Source organism: Lepisosteus platostomus, chromosome 7 (assembly GCF_059453375.1).
Source record: "Lepisosteus platostomus isolate fLepPlt1 chromosome 7, fLepPlt1.hap1, whole genome shotgun sequence".
Classification (NCBI taxonomy): Eukaryota; Metazoa; Chordata; class Actinopteri; order Semionotiformes; family Lepisosteidae; genus Lepisosteus; species Lepisosteus platostomus.
Window position 1 is genome coordinate 41,246,916 of NC_142617.1, and position 15,711 is coordinate 41,262,626.

The following is a 15,711-nucleotide window of genomic DNA, read 5'->3' on the forward strand; positions in this document are numbered from 1 at the left end:
AAAATATGCTTTTTCCCCCAGACAGATGTGTAAGTACAGTCTGCTGCCTCATGTGCATCGAAACAGGTACAGACTGAATTCCCACTGAGCCATCTCCAATGTCACCAGCCACCCACTGGGAGGAGCAGCACAGACTGATGGGTAATTAAGTGTTTGCCAGCTGGGAATAGGCCTGTCTGCTCAGTGGCAGGCTAGAAGGGGCATCTCTTTGACATGAGGGCTCATTATGGTCCCTGCATCTTCTTACACTGACAGGCAAACGAATGGTTCATTAAGACACATTAATGTGTGCTCTTGTTGGGCAAAGAGACATGCACATTCTTCCCCAGGCCTTCATCCATTTCCTCTGGGACTTAGCCCATGTTAACCATAAGCCCCCAACCCCCACCCCTGCCTAGCAGCCAGTCTTAATACAGCATGAATTATTAAGATGGAGATAAATGATAAAGGCTGTGTATTTTTAGAGAGGTAAAGCATTTACATTATTGCATTAGACAGAATCTTCTTTCTTGTTAAGTATGTTCTTAAAGACAAATGATTCATAAAGACATTCTAAAGATGCATTTGGACAGATTCACACTAAACAATGAATGACGCGCTGCAGGACTACAGTCAAAGGATGGACTGGGCACAGGGAATACATTAATAATCATAAACATGCCTTCAGTTTTTCTAATGTAGCTCTAATGTAGCATAAAACAGGGTGCTCCACCCAGCTGTACAGTTTGGAACCACGGAGGGATAAATGCTAAGATTGAATAAAAACTCCCAAGCAACAAAAAATATCCTGCATTTTGAAAATCTTTTTCTCTGTACTGAATTACTCAAATTTTAGGTTGACTCTTTTGAACAGTCCAATAAATGTTTTTGTTTACATGTAAAATTCTCTATTTGAAAAAAAGGTTCAAATCTAAGCTAAAGTACTGTTTTATTTACTACTGGAAAGGCAGAACATCCAAAAATATACTGTATACAGAATGACTTCAGAGGTGGGCAACTCGATGATCATTATAGCATCGTCTTGGATACAATCTCTACACAGTATTATTACCTTTGACACAGCTTTGAGCTTAAGATGGCATCCTCACAGGAAATATATTTTAAATGCTCAATAGCACATCAAAAAAACATTGAATTTCAGTAACGTAACCTATACTTGCTAATTAATATGAATAATTTTGCAGTCATTGGATTCAATGAGGTCTCTCTTGTACAAGACGAAACTTCACAAAACTGAAAGATACAAGAGGTAACGGAAGACACGATTTGTACAGAAACTACTATCATCAGCTCCCATCCTACCCTTATTTTACTATTTATAACTATTAAATAAATGATATAACTAGAAAACGTTTACTAATCAGCTTTGAAGAACACAACTTATAAGCAAGAACAGGAAGCAGACGTTTTATTAAGATAACATGTAATTCAACATCGAAAGCAATAACGTGAAACGTGAATCTGTTAACTTGTAGACTGCTTGAGGTGTTTTATTACATGTCCAGCTAGAAAATGTGGCTTGTGTATCGTCCGCTAGTTACATGAATCTGACACTCAAAACCGAATGAAATACAAGCGCATTATTACAACAGTGATTTGATTTGGCGTCCCTCTGTTTTGAGATCACTCACCCTGCTCTTCTTTTCTGCGTTTCCTTTACTCAGCACCCGATAGGTAGGTCCTTTTAGAGGACAATGTGCGTTTACCAGTTTCAACGACTATTTCAATTTTAAATCAACATGTACAAAGTTTGTAATGCTAGTAAACGGTCCCTTATAATGATCCATTGTTCGATATAATGAAAGATAAATACAGTATTGGAAGGCTCTCTAAAATTAAACTTGGTGCATTTGGTGCAGCAGCAGCTGAAATCTCAATGATAGTCATCTTAGGGCAAAGCTGAGAGTCATTAACTACATTGACAGTGAAATAAACTCCTGCTCTTATAATATATTGTTAGTGGTGAATACAACATTCTAACACCATAGAGTAGCACAGAGCAACAGAAAGAGCTACAGGAGGGAATTTAAAAAAAAATGTTTTGTTGCACATCGTGGTGGCCCCCCATCAGCTTCAAGGTCCGGGCAGTCACCTAGTTCCCCAAGCTGAGGGTCGGCCCTGGAGACTTTCAGAGCGCAGCTGGTCACTATTTTCAGAATAAGGTTGTAAAATGAGCTGTCAAACTACACCTTCTTTGTAATTGTAGACTAGAGAAGTTGCAGAGGATCAACAGAGTGAAACTCCAGAGGATGCTAATTTTGAGTAACTACAGACATTAGGATATTATTCTGACCTTTTCTTTAAAGGTACGCAGCAGGAACTGTTGCAATTTGATTTGCACACTGTGTTCTGGTGTCATTTCCCCATTTCTCTTGCTTTGTGAAAGTTGGTACTAATGGCCACTGCCATTCTCCCGCTGAAAAACTGAAAATGTGGTGCATATTTCCAAAAGGAATGGCAAACGGGCCCAGACAGAATCATGCCTTGTGTGCATGGATTTTGTATTCAGGCCGAAGCCAGGACATTTCTTACTGTGCTCTGGAGGATACTGAAAGCCTCCTAACTGCCTGTGGGCCCATCTTATTCTTTAAACATTCATGATCAAAGTCCTCATTGCACCTGAATTGCCATCAATATTGCATTGTGACTGCAGGGGTGGTGCCATCCTTGAGGTGGAAGTCAACCAGTCCCTTGTGTGGGAAAACGGGAAATCCATTTGTATACTTACCCCTGCTGTGCTGATCTCCTTTTTAACACAGACTCCGCTGTCAGGCTTTAAGGATGTTGTACCTCTAATCCTGCTGACAGGTATTATCATTGAACAAGGAACCAGCTTTTACTTATCAACGATATAAAATTCCAAAAAACACACAACCCCAGAGAAGAAGATTGGGGAATTCCATGTTATCTTTTTTAGTGATTTTATTAGACTTAAAACAGAATAAAAAATACAAACAATGTTAAACTTATATGCTTTACAGCTATGTTACACATCTGTTTTGTTGCAGTTGTACAAAACACAAGCCTCAGCAAACGCAGTTCTAGTTATTTTACTGTCGTGAGGGTTATTCATACTTTAAGTATTTACACAAAGATACTGATTCCTTAAAACAAAAATGTTAGTATTCTATCATTAAAATAAACAAATTATTGTTTTCATTCTCATCTCTAGTTTTAAAGCTCTCAGAAAAAAATCACTTTTTAAAAAAAGACATAAAAAAGATGCAATCAAAAGTGTAAAAATGGGCCTTTAAGGAAAGAGCAACATGATTTCATAAAGGTTGTTTAAAAGCATAATTGTATTTAAAAATGGGTAGTTTTTGGTCTAGTTTTTTTTTTAAAACATTCTGTTTACTCTTTATGATGTTATTGATATTTGGGAAATGCTTTATGCAAGGCACTAAGCTTTAATAGATGCAGTTCTAATATTGATCAAATTCAAAAGCCTGAAGAAAATTCCCTAAAGGGAATGTAATTCAGTATCATATTTCCCCGTCTGGAAATCTATAGATGCTGGCATGCCTATTGGAAAACAAACTAGAGCTACACTTTGGAGCCATCCTTAACTCTGCTGTCTGCAAAACATCTGCAGAACACCTACTGTAGCAGTAAAAAAAAAGTAAAATGAAAAGGATCCAGATTGTGGAGATGAAGTAAACCAACACTTAAAAAAGAATCTATTACCAGGTGAAGAAGCCCTAATTAACATCTAAACTTTGACCCACACAGCAGCTGTAATTTCTGTTCACTGGCTATCTTGTTTGTTTAGGTAGTATAGATGCAAAATGCAGCAATTCCACCTGCTGGCCAAAATATCCAGGAGCCAATACACAAGCCCTCTCAGTGAGAGAGGAAAGGTGCGACACACTTCTATCACCTTCTCTGGACGGAACAATACTTAGATCCTACTGAAAACCCAGAGGAGCCAATAGATCTTGCACACTACTGCAACCTCACCTGATTGCGATCCTATGAGAGAAATGAGTTTGGGCTTGAAATATTACAAAACTGCTTTCATGTCATGTTCTGTTCTTGGGGTTCTTTCTGGGCTCAGAGAGCCTGATATTTGTAACTATGAATGTTTCAATTTAAGAATGGGTCTGGCTTGCTGGGAGAGCATGAGAAGGGCAGTATTACTGATGAAATCAGCACTTTGAAGAAATGAAACAAACCAGAGAGGAGAGGTATTCATGTATACCCATGCTTCCACATTTGTTTTCCTTAACTAAAACCCATTTCTTACACCCATACTCATCTGTAGTCTTAATATGAACTGTAACCCTTTTAACGAACAAATGTCCCTGCTCTCTTTTCTCCGGCTAACACTTCAAAAGAGGGAAAAAGACTTTTCCCCCTTCGGCTGCAGATTCACTTTTTTTTTAAATGTCATGTCTAAAAGTGATGAGATCTGGGAAAGAAAAGAGCTGATGAGTTGAGCAAAAAAGGACAAATTCTATTTTAAAGACTGGAGAAAAAAAATCTTTAATAACAAGGCAGATACTGTTTTCTTATTCACAAGAGCACATGCTGTAAAGTGGCTTTCTGGCCACACACAAACAGAGAAATCCCCCTTCCTGCACTGGTGCATATAAATGGCATCTTCCAGAACATATGAACACTACAGGAAAGCTTCACCGGAGCTCGACTGTCCAGCCCTGCAGCAGTGCTCCAGGGAAGAGCTTAGGTAAGAGATTCACTATATTCTCCCCTTCAAAAACAATGCTTAAAATATTTGATCACAAGAGCTTATTAAAGGGCGTACAGCTGCAAAGTGCACAATTTTCAATCTCCACAAATCCTCAGAAATAAATACAACTTTTAATGCTAATGTGATGCTTCTAAAAGTAAGCATTTAATTGCACTCAGGTACATATGACAAACATGAACTAAAAAAATGTCCTTCACCTTGACAGCTCGACTCTATATTCAGATGGGATTTCTTCCATTCAGAGGCTAAAGTGCTTTCGATTATAAATCCCTCTTTGAAAAGGAGCAACAAGCAAACACAGAAATGCAGCATGGCTAAACGTCCTCTGAAAGAGAAAAACACACTGAACTTCTTGTTCTCTTTCAACATTCAGTCATTTAAAACAAGGTCAAAATCAAAGCTCCAGGTACGTTCCTTCTCATTATTCTAGAGCAATGACCAAAGGGTTTTAAACGTGGTTTCAGACAAAGTCATTTGTAAAGAAAAAGAACAGCAGTCATCCAGCAGATATTTTTATCCACTCACTCATGGAAAACGCATTCAAGGGTGACAAATAAGGAGTCCAGTAAAGATTGCTTTACATTAACCACTGAACTGCAGAACTAAACTACTGATGCACACAATTCTATTTAATTGTTATTCTTTTCAGATTCTCAGGGCCTTTAAGGATTTCAGGACATCACCCTAGGATAACATTTTCCTAAGAGACATCTTAAATAATCTGGTGAAAATTTGCAAAAACACCAATTTAACAGCGAGGGAAATTGAGGTGAGTATTCTCCATCATGTGTCCTCCAGATCCACAATAGTTTGCACAACTTAGTTTTCTCTTGCCAGCTTTTGTATAACAGGAAGACTGGACCAGACAATACTGGTGTGTGGAGTTTGAAGATAACTTGTCACCCAAGTCTCTGAAGAAACAAAAAATTACATCTATCATTCTACATAAAATGTTACATTTCCTCTAGAATTATTGACCACCCTCCAAAAATGCCACAGCACAATTAAAGGCTATACACACTGTTTGTAAAGGTGTCTTTAGGATAGCTTGGGGAATAATCTATATGAAGTAAAACACTTTCCAAGCTCAGCAGCTCTGAAGGCAATACAACACCTCATCTGAGGGTTAGAAAACAAATTGATACAATATCACTTGTTTTTAACTTTACATATAAAATGCATGCTACTAGCAACATTTCTTTCGGTAACTGAAGTAAAAGTCTTTTAATCTAAAACATTTACTGAATTTAAAGACAAAGAAGAGTTACAATAAACCTTTGGTGATTTCTGCTGAGGTTTGAAATTCAGTCACTGAACTTTACGAATACCATTTGAACGATATTCGAAATCGCATCCTTTCAGAACGAATGTGACAATGGAATTCTTGCGCATAAAGCATGTTTAATGTGTTCTTGCAATCCAGTATAGATCAGAACAATTAATTCTACAGAGAGAAGAATAAAAGCACTAGGAAAGCACAAGCAGACGACACATTCCTGATTTTCATGTCAAGAAAGATTTTCTGCCACTGGGGCCAGATGTGAAGCACTTCAGGGGAGATGACAGCATAAGGCCTCGCTGGTGGTGCTCTGCAGAGGGATGACATGACGAAATCGGAGGTCATCCTCTGCCTCAATACAGCTTTCTAACAAAAGTCTTCTTATTGCTTTAATGTTTTTACAAAACACCTGAGAGCGAGATATTACAACCTGGGGCATGGGAGTTTAAAACGAATGGAGAATGCACAGTCTGACATGGAGCATCATTCCCAGAGGATTCTTCACTCATTTAAACGCATTGTGCTGTCATAATTGTACAGCCTTTTTCTTACCTGCGTTCTGAGCTAATCAGTAACCACAGCATTGTCTAAATAGAACCACTATTCAGTAAGTCACTAGCAACCAAGAGTAAAATTTGTAACTTTACTCACATTCTAAACCTTTTCCTACTAATTAAGTAATTTGTATATTTTTATGCTTAACCCATCATTTTCCACACAATGGCATTTTACCCTGCCTTCACGTTGTTGGATCATCCTGCTGCCTGCACACACTCTGTACTCACTGAACTCAGGAAAGCTGCTCTTTAAACCCCAGCATACTGTACACATGGAGACATATTTCCAGAAAGTGGTGTCTTCGAGTGGTAGGAAGCTTTTCCAAGCAGCTCGAGATGATTCCTGCTGCACACTTCAAAATGGAAAAAAGCTGGTCACCGAATGCAGCGATCGCAACCCTGTGAAAGACATCCTGCCAGCAATTAAAATCATTAACTGCAGCAGGATTCTGAAACATGCTATCAGCCATCATCTGGAAAAGTCACATAATAGGCAGATTCTCTCTTTGACCACAGAAACAGTGGTCCAGACAATGTTTCATTAAGTAAAAGCCAGATTAGCTACAGGGAAGTGCTTTCTTAATTAAGAAAATGCATAACCAGCAATGAGATCCTTGAAAACTTTCAATTAGAAACTTGGGCTACATCAGGGAAGCCAGGCTTCAGAGTAAAGACGCCATCTTCAAAATCCTGCAAGACTGTGGAGGCCAATGAACATTTCAGACAAAACTCACAGTCCACTTCAGAAACCAGGGAAACTCAAAGTCGTACCTTAAAAATCTGAATTCCAGGCCATTTTGATATCTAAGCAGGCACAATATTCATCTGTAGGCTCGTAAGGTGTTTCACACGAACACTGTGACAAGCGCAAATCAAACAGCCATACATCTATAAACAAATAAAAAAAATATTTCAAGCTTACCATACGGTATCTCAGTATGACATCCTGGAATCAGCGCCAATGTAATCAGGTTTTTACCACAGACGGTTAGGTTAATAACACCATTCTGGGTAATAGGAACATACTGCCTAAAGAACTATGAAAGGCTTCAACCACATGGCTGATGTCCAAAAACTCTGAAAAAAAGACACCGTATAAAACAGGGCCTGAAAGAATATCATACCAAGAAATTCTGGGACTTGCAATCCTGAACACAAATTGTTTATTATAAGCAAAGCATTTTGGAAGAAAATGTCTTCGAAGCAAGATCAATGTTGAAATCTTTTCCTAAAATCTTTCTCTATATTTGAGTACCAGTGCAAGCCCAAAGCTGAAACATACCCAATTCTGTGACACTTTTAAAATAAAACAAAATAATCAGATACCTGACTATAATTAGATAAATGTTGGTTTTTACATATGAATTTTGAAAACAAGAAGAAATGTGTGTACTGCAGAAATAATTGTTTTCCTGGTCTTTTTCTATCCCTGTTCCTTGAATAGTACACAAAAGCATCAAAACATTAAGTATACACTGCACCAGGGGAGTTTACTACTATCAGCTCAATAGACACTGAGCATTACAGTAATGGATTCCTTTTGCTCGCGTTCTTCTTAAATTAATTTGCAAAGCCATCCTTGACATATCTAACTCACTGTAAGCCCTTCAAAGGATTATATTACTTTAACAGATGACAGCTGAAAGCCTTTTCCTGGGAACTCAAGGGGAACATTCTCTCAGAGGTGAAACTTGTTTCTTTCACAAAATCTGCAAGTCAACCTTCTGAGTAATTCTATTCCAAAACACTTTTCATCCCTTTGCATACCAAAATAAAAGGCTACAAGAATGAACCCTGACTGTATTCGCTTTTACTAATTTTTGTTCTAATCCCAAACAGAACTTTAAGGAGACGAACGGCTCTGATGGGCGGGGAGGAGTGAGGCTGAAGGAGCTCACCCCCCCCCGCCATTGGAAACGGAGTTGGCATGCAACAGCTCAACCAAGGGCTCCCCAAACCATGTGGGCGTGAAATGAAAAATCCCAACACATCTGTTATCAAAGGACAAATCAATCCAGTTTTTCAATTATAGGGATCAATTAGCTTCAGCAGTTAAGAGCCCAGCTGGGATGAAAATCAGTCAAGACAGGGGGCCTTCAAGAACGGGGCAGGTTATAACACAGAGAGAACCACATTTCATGAATTTATTTTTCATTTCACAACAACTTTAGACATTCCTTAACTATATCCAACAAACACCCTTTTCCATTTTGTGATCTAGTGAAGATGTAGTAAGTGCTAATTGGGTGTTAAAGCGAGGTATGTTGATGTTTTAAGTGAAACACTTAAAACATGGAACAGCTATAACGCTGAATAAGAAAGACAGGTAATGATAATGAGAGCCCGCCTCATCAGTTTTTTCTTTGTTGTGGGAATCTCTGAGGGTGGACAACAAAGCATTAAAGCAGGTACAGTATGGAATCCCTCTGACTGTTTTCGAACCACAGAGCTAAAGTCACTCTGCTTCCCCTCAGCAAAGTGCAGACTTTCATGCTTAAACATGAGATCTCCATCTACCAGGCCTGATGACACTGCAGTGGGGGGATTTATTTCTAAAGCTTCTACGCAAAAACATCTGAATTCATCAGTGCCAATCAAGAACAAAATTAATTGCAGAAATCGCAAAGATCTACAATTATCTAAACATGTCCTGGGGATGAAAATCCATTGAATAATGAAGGCTTAGACAAATCAGAACACCTTGCTTTGCAGAAAGAGCTGAAATGTGTTACCTGGTAAGACTTTGTTCTTCAAACATCTGTTTCAATTTGAACTGATTGCCCCCAGTGGAGAGCAATTAAGGAATAACAATGCACCTGTATAACATGGCTAAGTCTCGCTCTACATCATCAAAGTTCAAACAAATTCATTCCACTTCTCCTAGTGATTACAAAAAAGGAACAGGATGCATCTCTTTGTATTTCAAACAGGTGGATTTTCTCCTCTCTGGGAGATTTCCAGTAGGAGACTCAAATCAAATACAGTCTTAGTCCCAGGGATTAATCCCACATAATTTCAAGCAAACACAAGCCTTTTAATTACAATAAATAAAACATCAGACTACACAGTATTCAGTAACAGCCCACCTCTGCAGCCCAATGTTACCAATCAGCAAACTTTTAAAATCAGCAAAAGAAAGAAAAAGAGCTCATAAGAAAATGATTTTTCAAGTGTCTTTGCAACTGTTAATGCTCATTTTAGAGCAGGATGTTCCAGCCTTAACAGAAAGGTACAGTACAGGTCCTTTCCTGCAGCAGACAGCTGCATTACTTCCTTGAACAGGGAATGCTACCACAATTTCCCCAGCCCACCCAGCTATAGTATATACAGTAAATGGGTACTGTATCTCTCCGATGGACAAGCATGGGACGAAACTATAGTAGGGATGTCGTGATTAAACATGAACCCTGAATTCAGAAGAGCCTTAAGAATATGATACTGATATGATAAGAGTTTGGGCTTTGATTCCATTAGACATATTTGTTATTGCATCATCCTTCTGTAATATAACACTGATAAGAAAAAGAATCTTTAAGGAACATTTTAAAATTGCACTTGATTTGTGCTTATCAGCATTATACAAAGATACCAAGAGCTAATGGCTTCCATTGGGGATATCTGATAAACTGCAGGCATGGGCTGTGCCTTTATATGGCTGTTAAGCAGACATTAATATTTAGAAGTCTCATGGGGTAAGTGGAGAATGTATTCAATGCATTTCAATAAAACATGATTCAGAGGACCCACCGGAAAGATGAAAATGGATCTGCATTTGAAATAATTTCACTGGTTACTAATTTCATGCATGTTACTTAGGTGCATAACAGAAGAAGTGTCTAGTCTAAAAGGCGTGATGCAGACAGCTATCCATTTCCATGATATAATTCAGCCCCTTGCATCTGATCTGTTGACATTCACCTTCAAGTTTAGAAGTCACAGACAAATACCATTTTCATCCTTGCTGACCAAACTCTGGAGTTAACTCTACTTCATTACACTGAACCTTTTCAGTAGAAAACCATTCCAAGCAACAAACCCATGGCTCAGGACTGACTATAAAACTTACTGGGCTGTCACTATGAGCTCAGGACCTACTATCCTGCTTAAATAAATCTATTCATACTTCAGTCACAAATTTAACAAGGTACTCTAGCTTTCCTGCCTGCATTTGCGTGTAAAATAATGGAAAAGCTGCTGTACATATTCAGGTATATCTCATAGAAATCTCCTGTTCACCTTGGAAACCCCCCTTTGCTCTAAATTTCTCTCCTGTCCCTGCCAGAAAATCCTCTGTAAAGTTTCTGCCTTGGCACAACATTTTGCAAGATGGCTCTCTGCTCACGGATTTAAAACTCCTGCTGATCCACAAACACCCTCATGTCAAGATAGCATTGAAACACTTTCTCCAATGAAAGAGACACCAGAGCCCTGTGTGTGCCAGGAAGAAATGCATAGGACTTCCCACACTTGAGGAAAAAAAGAGAAACTTGAGCCTAGAAATTCCATCCACAATCAATAATCCGCTTTTCACAGGTGAGGGTTACAGTGATCTGGAACCTAACCTGGATGGACAGGGCACAAGTCAGGGATGACGGAACAATTTCTCTTCCCACTGGAAAGGACACCAATCTATCGCAGGGTCACGGAGAAAGGGACAATTTAGAATAGCTGATCATACTTAGCCTGCAACTCGGAGATCAGAGGAAGCCAGTGCACCCACATGGACACAGACTCCGACCAGATACCCAAGTTAGACAAAGAAATTCAGGATCCTGGATCTGCGAAGCAGCAGTGTTAACCACCTTGCCAAGTCTAGAATTTGTGAATTGGAGGACTGGATTATTAGTCTTCTCTTAAACTGTACACAAATTTAAGAAAGACCTATCTACATTTGTCCTGCAGAACAAACGGTCCAAAAGGCAATGACACTCAGTTTATCATGTCCTAGAAGGTGAACATTTGTTTCAGATGTACCCCCCCCCAGTATTCAGCATTAACAGGAGATGGAAGTCAAACTTTTCATCTTCCAAATAACTGAAATTAAGAAAAATGTATTTAAAATTCAGGTGCAAAAAAAGTTGTTCTAAAATAAAGCAGCTGATCTACACCTCGGAATACAGCCTAGAATTGAGAGCTTTTAAAGAAAAGAAAAAAGATACCGTTGTGAGTTTCAAATCAACACTTTACTGAATTACAGCACTGCTGTAGACATGTTAATATGAAGAAAAAATTATTGCCAGGAAGTTCTTCTCTAGTTTTATATCTGGATTATGCATCTGCATTGGTAACTATCCCCCTCAAAGGCCAAACACAAACTTTTGACAGCAAACAAATGTTAAGGGGTTCAAGCATTCAACCAAATCCCAGAGTGACCTCAGCTTTTCACGTGAGGATTTCTGGTTCAAAGCACAGCAGCAAACAAACTGGTTTTAACAATAAACAAAATCTTCTCTAGCAGATTAGACAGCCGCATCCCACATGTGTACACTGTGTAAATATTAGCAACCTGCTTCTGTCTCTACATAAAATATACGATACAAATACTGTTATGCTTGCTTGGAGCTGCAGCACCTGATGCAACTGCTTAGCTGTTGTGTGATTCTTGTTTGTAAAAACAATAAAAAGTGAATACAAATGAATACAAAACAATTCGTAAATAGGCAGAATAGATATGACAACAATAATATACATTATGTAAACAAATAAATTAAGACATTAAGTTATTGATACATTAAGAATTGACGTTACTGAAAAAGGTGGACCCACCATTTTTTAAATACATGAAAATAATGTTTTATGTATATACAGTTGCAGACAAATATGCACACCCCTCTTCTCCAAGGTTATTCACTTAAGTATTAAGTGTAATAAAATGCTGTTGCACTACATATATTTGACAATATTCCTACAGCCTTTCACTGACTCATTCCAGCAAGTGGTGGATAAGAGTATTAGTGAATAAACTAACTTAAGACTCAGGGTGTGAATACTTCTGCAACTCTATAGAAGTCTAGGTAAAAAAAAATAAAAAGACAGTCCCATTCTTGTTAGCTTTTTTTATGTAAATGAAAATACATAGAATAAAGAAAACGAACATCAGCATCTTCCTGTTTTGACGGTTCCATGAACCCCCAGGAGCTCAGACTGTCCTCAGGGCCCAGGTGTGAAAGGATAGCCTCACACCCCCAGTGAAGAACAGGGCATGATAAGTCCAGGAACGCGAGAGAGGGAGAGTCATGCTATTCCGGAGAGCATGGAAAAAAATGTAGCAATGCCCAATGTCCTGTATTTTTTCCTCCACATTACAGACTGGGGGAGGGAGGGATGAGGTACCATGAACCATTTTCGGCATTCCCCTCTTCTTCAAACAACCATCATCACATTTCCCAGCTGTACATGGTCACTGGGCAGCTGCAGGATCAAGAGTGAAACAGCACTGCCTTGTGGCCCCCTGCCCCTGCCACGTTGCTCTGCTGGGATGTCCGTAACACAGTAAAGGAGTGGGTACAAACCAGGAAATCCACAGACACAAAGGCCACACGAGCCAGGAGGTGGGAAGGTCCAAGGCTTGAGGTAATGGAAACAGAAGATTCCAGAGGTAACGGGGTCTGTACACAAACAAGCCTATAGCTGGGGATCAAGGAAGAAGGCAACACAAAAAAAGTCTTTTTTTTTTTTTTTTTAAGAAAAGGGCTGGTGCCAGTACCTGTCCACTGTGGTTAAGGGCAAACCATTCACACAGATCAGAGATGGGGGCAGAGGTTATCGGACGGGTAGTGAGGGAGAGTAATGATCATGTCCATTTTAATTCACTACCTTTCCGTGGTTGAGTGTGTTACCAAGAGCGTAAAAACAACCCAACTAATTTTCTCCAAACTGAGATCCGCAACCTTTCCGGGGGTACAGCTCAGATGGGACTCCAAGAGACTAAAGGAATTTCCAGCAAGGCATAATTATATGGCTTTCTTGTTGAGTGTCCATGGCATGTCCTACTGGGAAATAAACTCTCAGGCATTTCTTCTTTTAAACCCCATGAGAGAAGAGACCTTTGGGCATGATCTATAACAAACTTTCCCTTTGTGAGAGGTGGGTGCACATTAATGAAGAATGAGTTTTGCATAACCATGTGTCATCTACACTGAACCTAGTCCACAGCAGATATTTCAGTACAACTAATAGTAGTAGGAGTGCTGAAACCTTAGCCTGCTTTTAAAAATGTATAGAAATGGATATTTCAGCTGCACCATAACCGTTGATGGGTGCCAGACATTCAGGCCTGCTAGCGGAAGTCATAGGAATGGCATTCCTACAGGACCAGAATATTAAGATTCTTTAGAAACAATCCTAGAAAATTCAGAAAAAAGCACTGAATCACAGAAAGGCAGGAAAGTACAGTCATGTTTCAAAACCACATTTTTATCAGCTCCATCAAGTGCATTCATATGAAAAAAACAAGATGGGAAAAATCCAACATGACCCAAACCACTAGATGCTCTTTCAGAATGCATAGTTTTTCAGGGCACATCATTCATGGTAGTTTACCAGGTTGGAAGATCTTAAATATGTACTCGTACAGTACAGTATATCAATATGATAAACTCATCTCCAACATCCTGGTAAATGATGGCTTATATCTTATAGCTGATATGTAATTGGGCTGACACTGCAATCAGATTTTGTTTTATACGTGTACCTTAAGGGGCCTGTCTGTAGCTCAGACCTGAAAGGGAATAACTCTCTAGCTAACAGGAAAGCAAAAAAAAAAAAAAAAAAATCAACAAAAAAGTGCACGCGAAATATTCTAAAACATCAACCTTTTCCTCCCCCTTTCTGTCACCTGAGTGCCCCTATACTCTCACACCCATGCTCCCCAAGGTCTCCAGGACCAAAGAAATGGAGGAAACCGGTACAATTCTGGTTCCAAATGTTTTCGGTCTCACCTGCTTGGAGCCAAAATGGCGGGCACTTGCTACAGTTTCCTAGTCTGCCCCTTCAGTTACAAGGACACAATCCCCAGTGCGTTGCTCCCGTTTCCTGGTGCCTGTGTGTAAGTCAGTCAGGAGCACCCTCCCCTGCCTTGCCCCGCTCCACACACACACGTGCACGCGCACACGCAGGGGCGGGGCTACGCCAGCGAGTAGATCGCATTGACGGGAGAGGTGGCCTCTGAGCTCTCATTGCCTTCCGTCTCGTCCTTGTCCTTCTTGACTGTGTACTGGCCAATGAAGGAGCCGTCCTCATTGAACTGGCCATCCCCTCCCTCCCCATAGTCTACCAGGCTGTCGTCGCTCTCTTGCATCTTGACCATCCCGTCCAGCGATGTCTGGCTGCCCTGCAGGGGTTTGTTGTCCTCATCACTGGGGCATGGCAAAGAGGGAAGAGAGTTAGAGCCGTGCTTTCCCGTTATCGCCTTCTGCGTCTCTCCTCTCTGCCTGCTGCCTCGTGTCTCACTCGCTTACAAGCTGCCTGATAACGAGCTCTGCCTGAGATGAGGCTTCACGAACAGCTTACACTTTCACTTGTAAAGTACGTTTACAGCATTAGAAGAATTACTTAAGACTCAAATCAAGGCTAAAATCACTCAGGTGCAAAAATATCAGCTAGAATGAAGTATTGTTTTCTAGCTGATTTATATTCACAGCATAAGATTTTTTTAAATATCAAGGTTAGATGGCTGAAGCTACTTTTACTATTGAAAAATTAATAAAAACACCAAATGAAACTTGTTTTTTGAGAAACTAGACAGGATCTATGAAATAAACTGCCAAACCAGTTAACAAATCCAATTTTTTTAAAGTTCTCCCTGCATCATATCAAAGCTGCAGTACCTCAGAGTTTGTACTTATGATATTGACCCTAAGATACGTCATGACGACAGAAGTACGATGTCTAATGGGAGAGTCAAAAATAAAGCTATTATTCCAGCTAGACAGATGGAAAATTGTGACCATCTACTGTACCTCTCAGCATCTTCTTCCATTACACAATCCCACACACATGCCGGACCTCCCCATATCGACACCTTCTGACAGGGGTGCTAGTTCATACATGTTGCCTGATAAAATTAGCCACTGCTGTACTGCTATTACAGTGTATCAGGGGCTATAATAGCTACATAAAAGCTATAATAGGCATAATAGCTACTGCTGTTGACTGGTCCCAGACTT

At 39.6% G+C, this 15,711-nt stretch overlaps 1 protein-coding gene across 26 annotated transcripts in view; it reads right to left on the reverse strand.

Moving 5' to 3' along the window:
• Positions 1 to 11,705: 11,705 nt before the first annotated feature.
• Positions 11,706 to 15,711, reverse strand: part of nfasca (neurofascin homolog (chicken) a) — an 81,590-nt gene continuing 77,584 nt past the window's right edge. For all 26 annotated transcript variants that reach the window (XM_088640395.1, XM_088640398.1, XM_088640403.1 and 23 more), the window contains one exon: positions 11,706 to 14,901. In XM_088640395.1, coding sequence (XP_088496521.1) covers positions 14,670 to 14,901 — 232 coding nt within the window. In that variant the 3' untranslated portion in view covers positions 11,706 to 14,669. The remainder of the gene's footprint in view (positions 14,902 to 15,711) is intronic.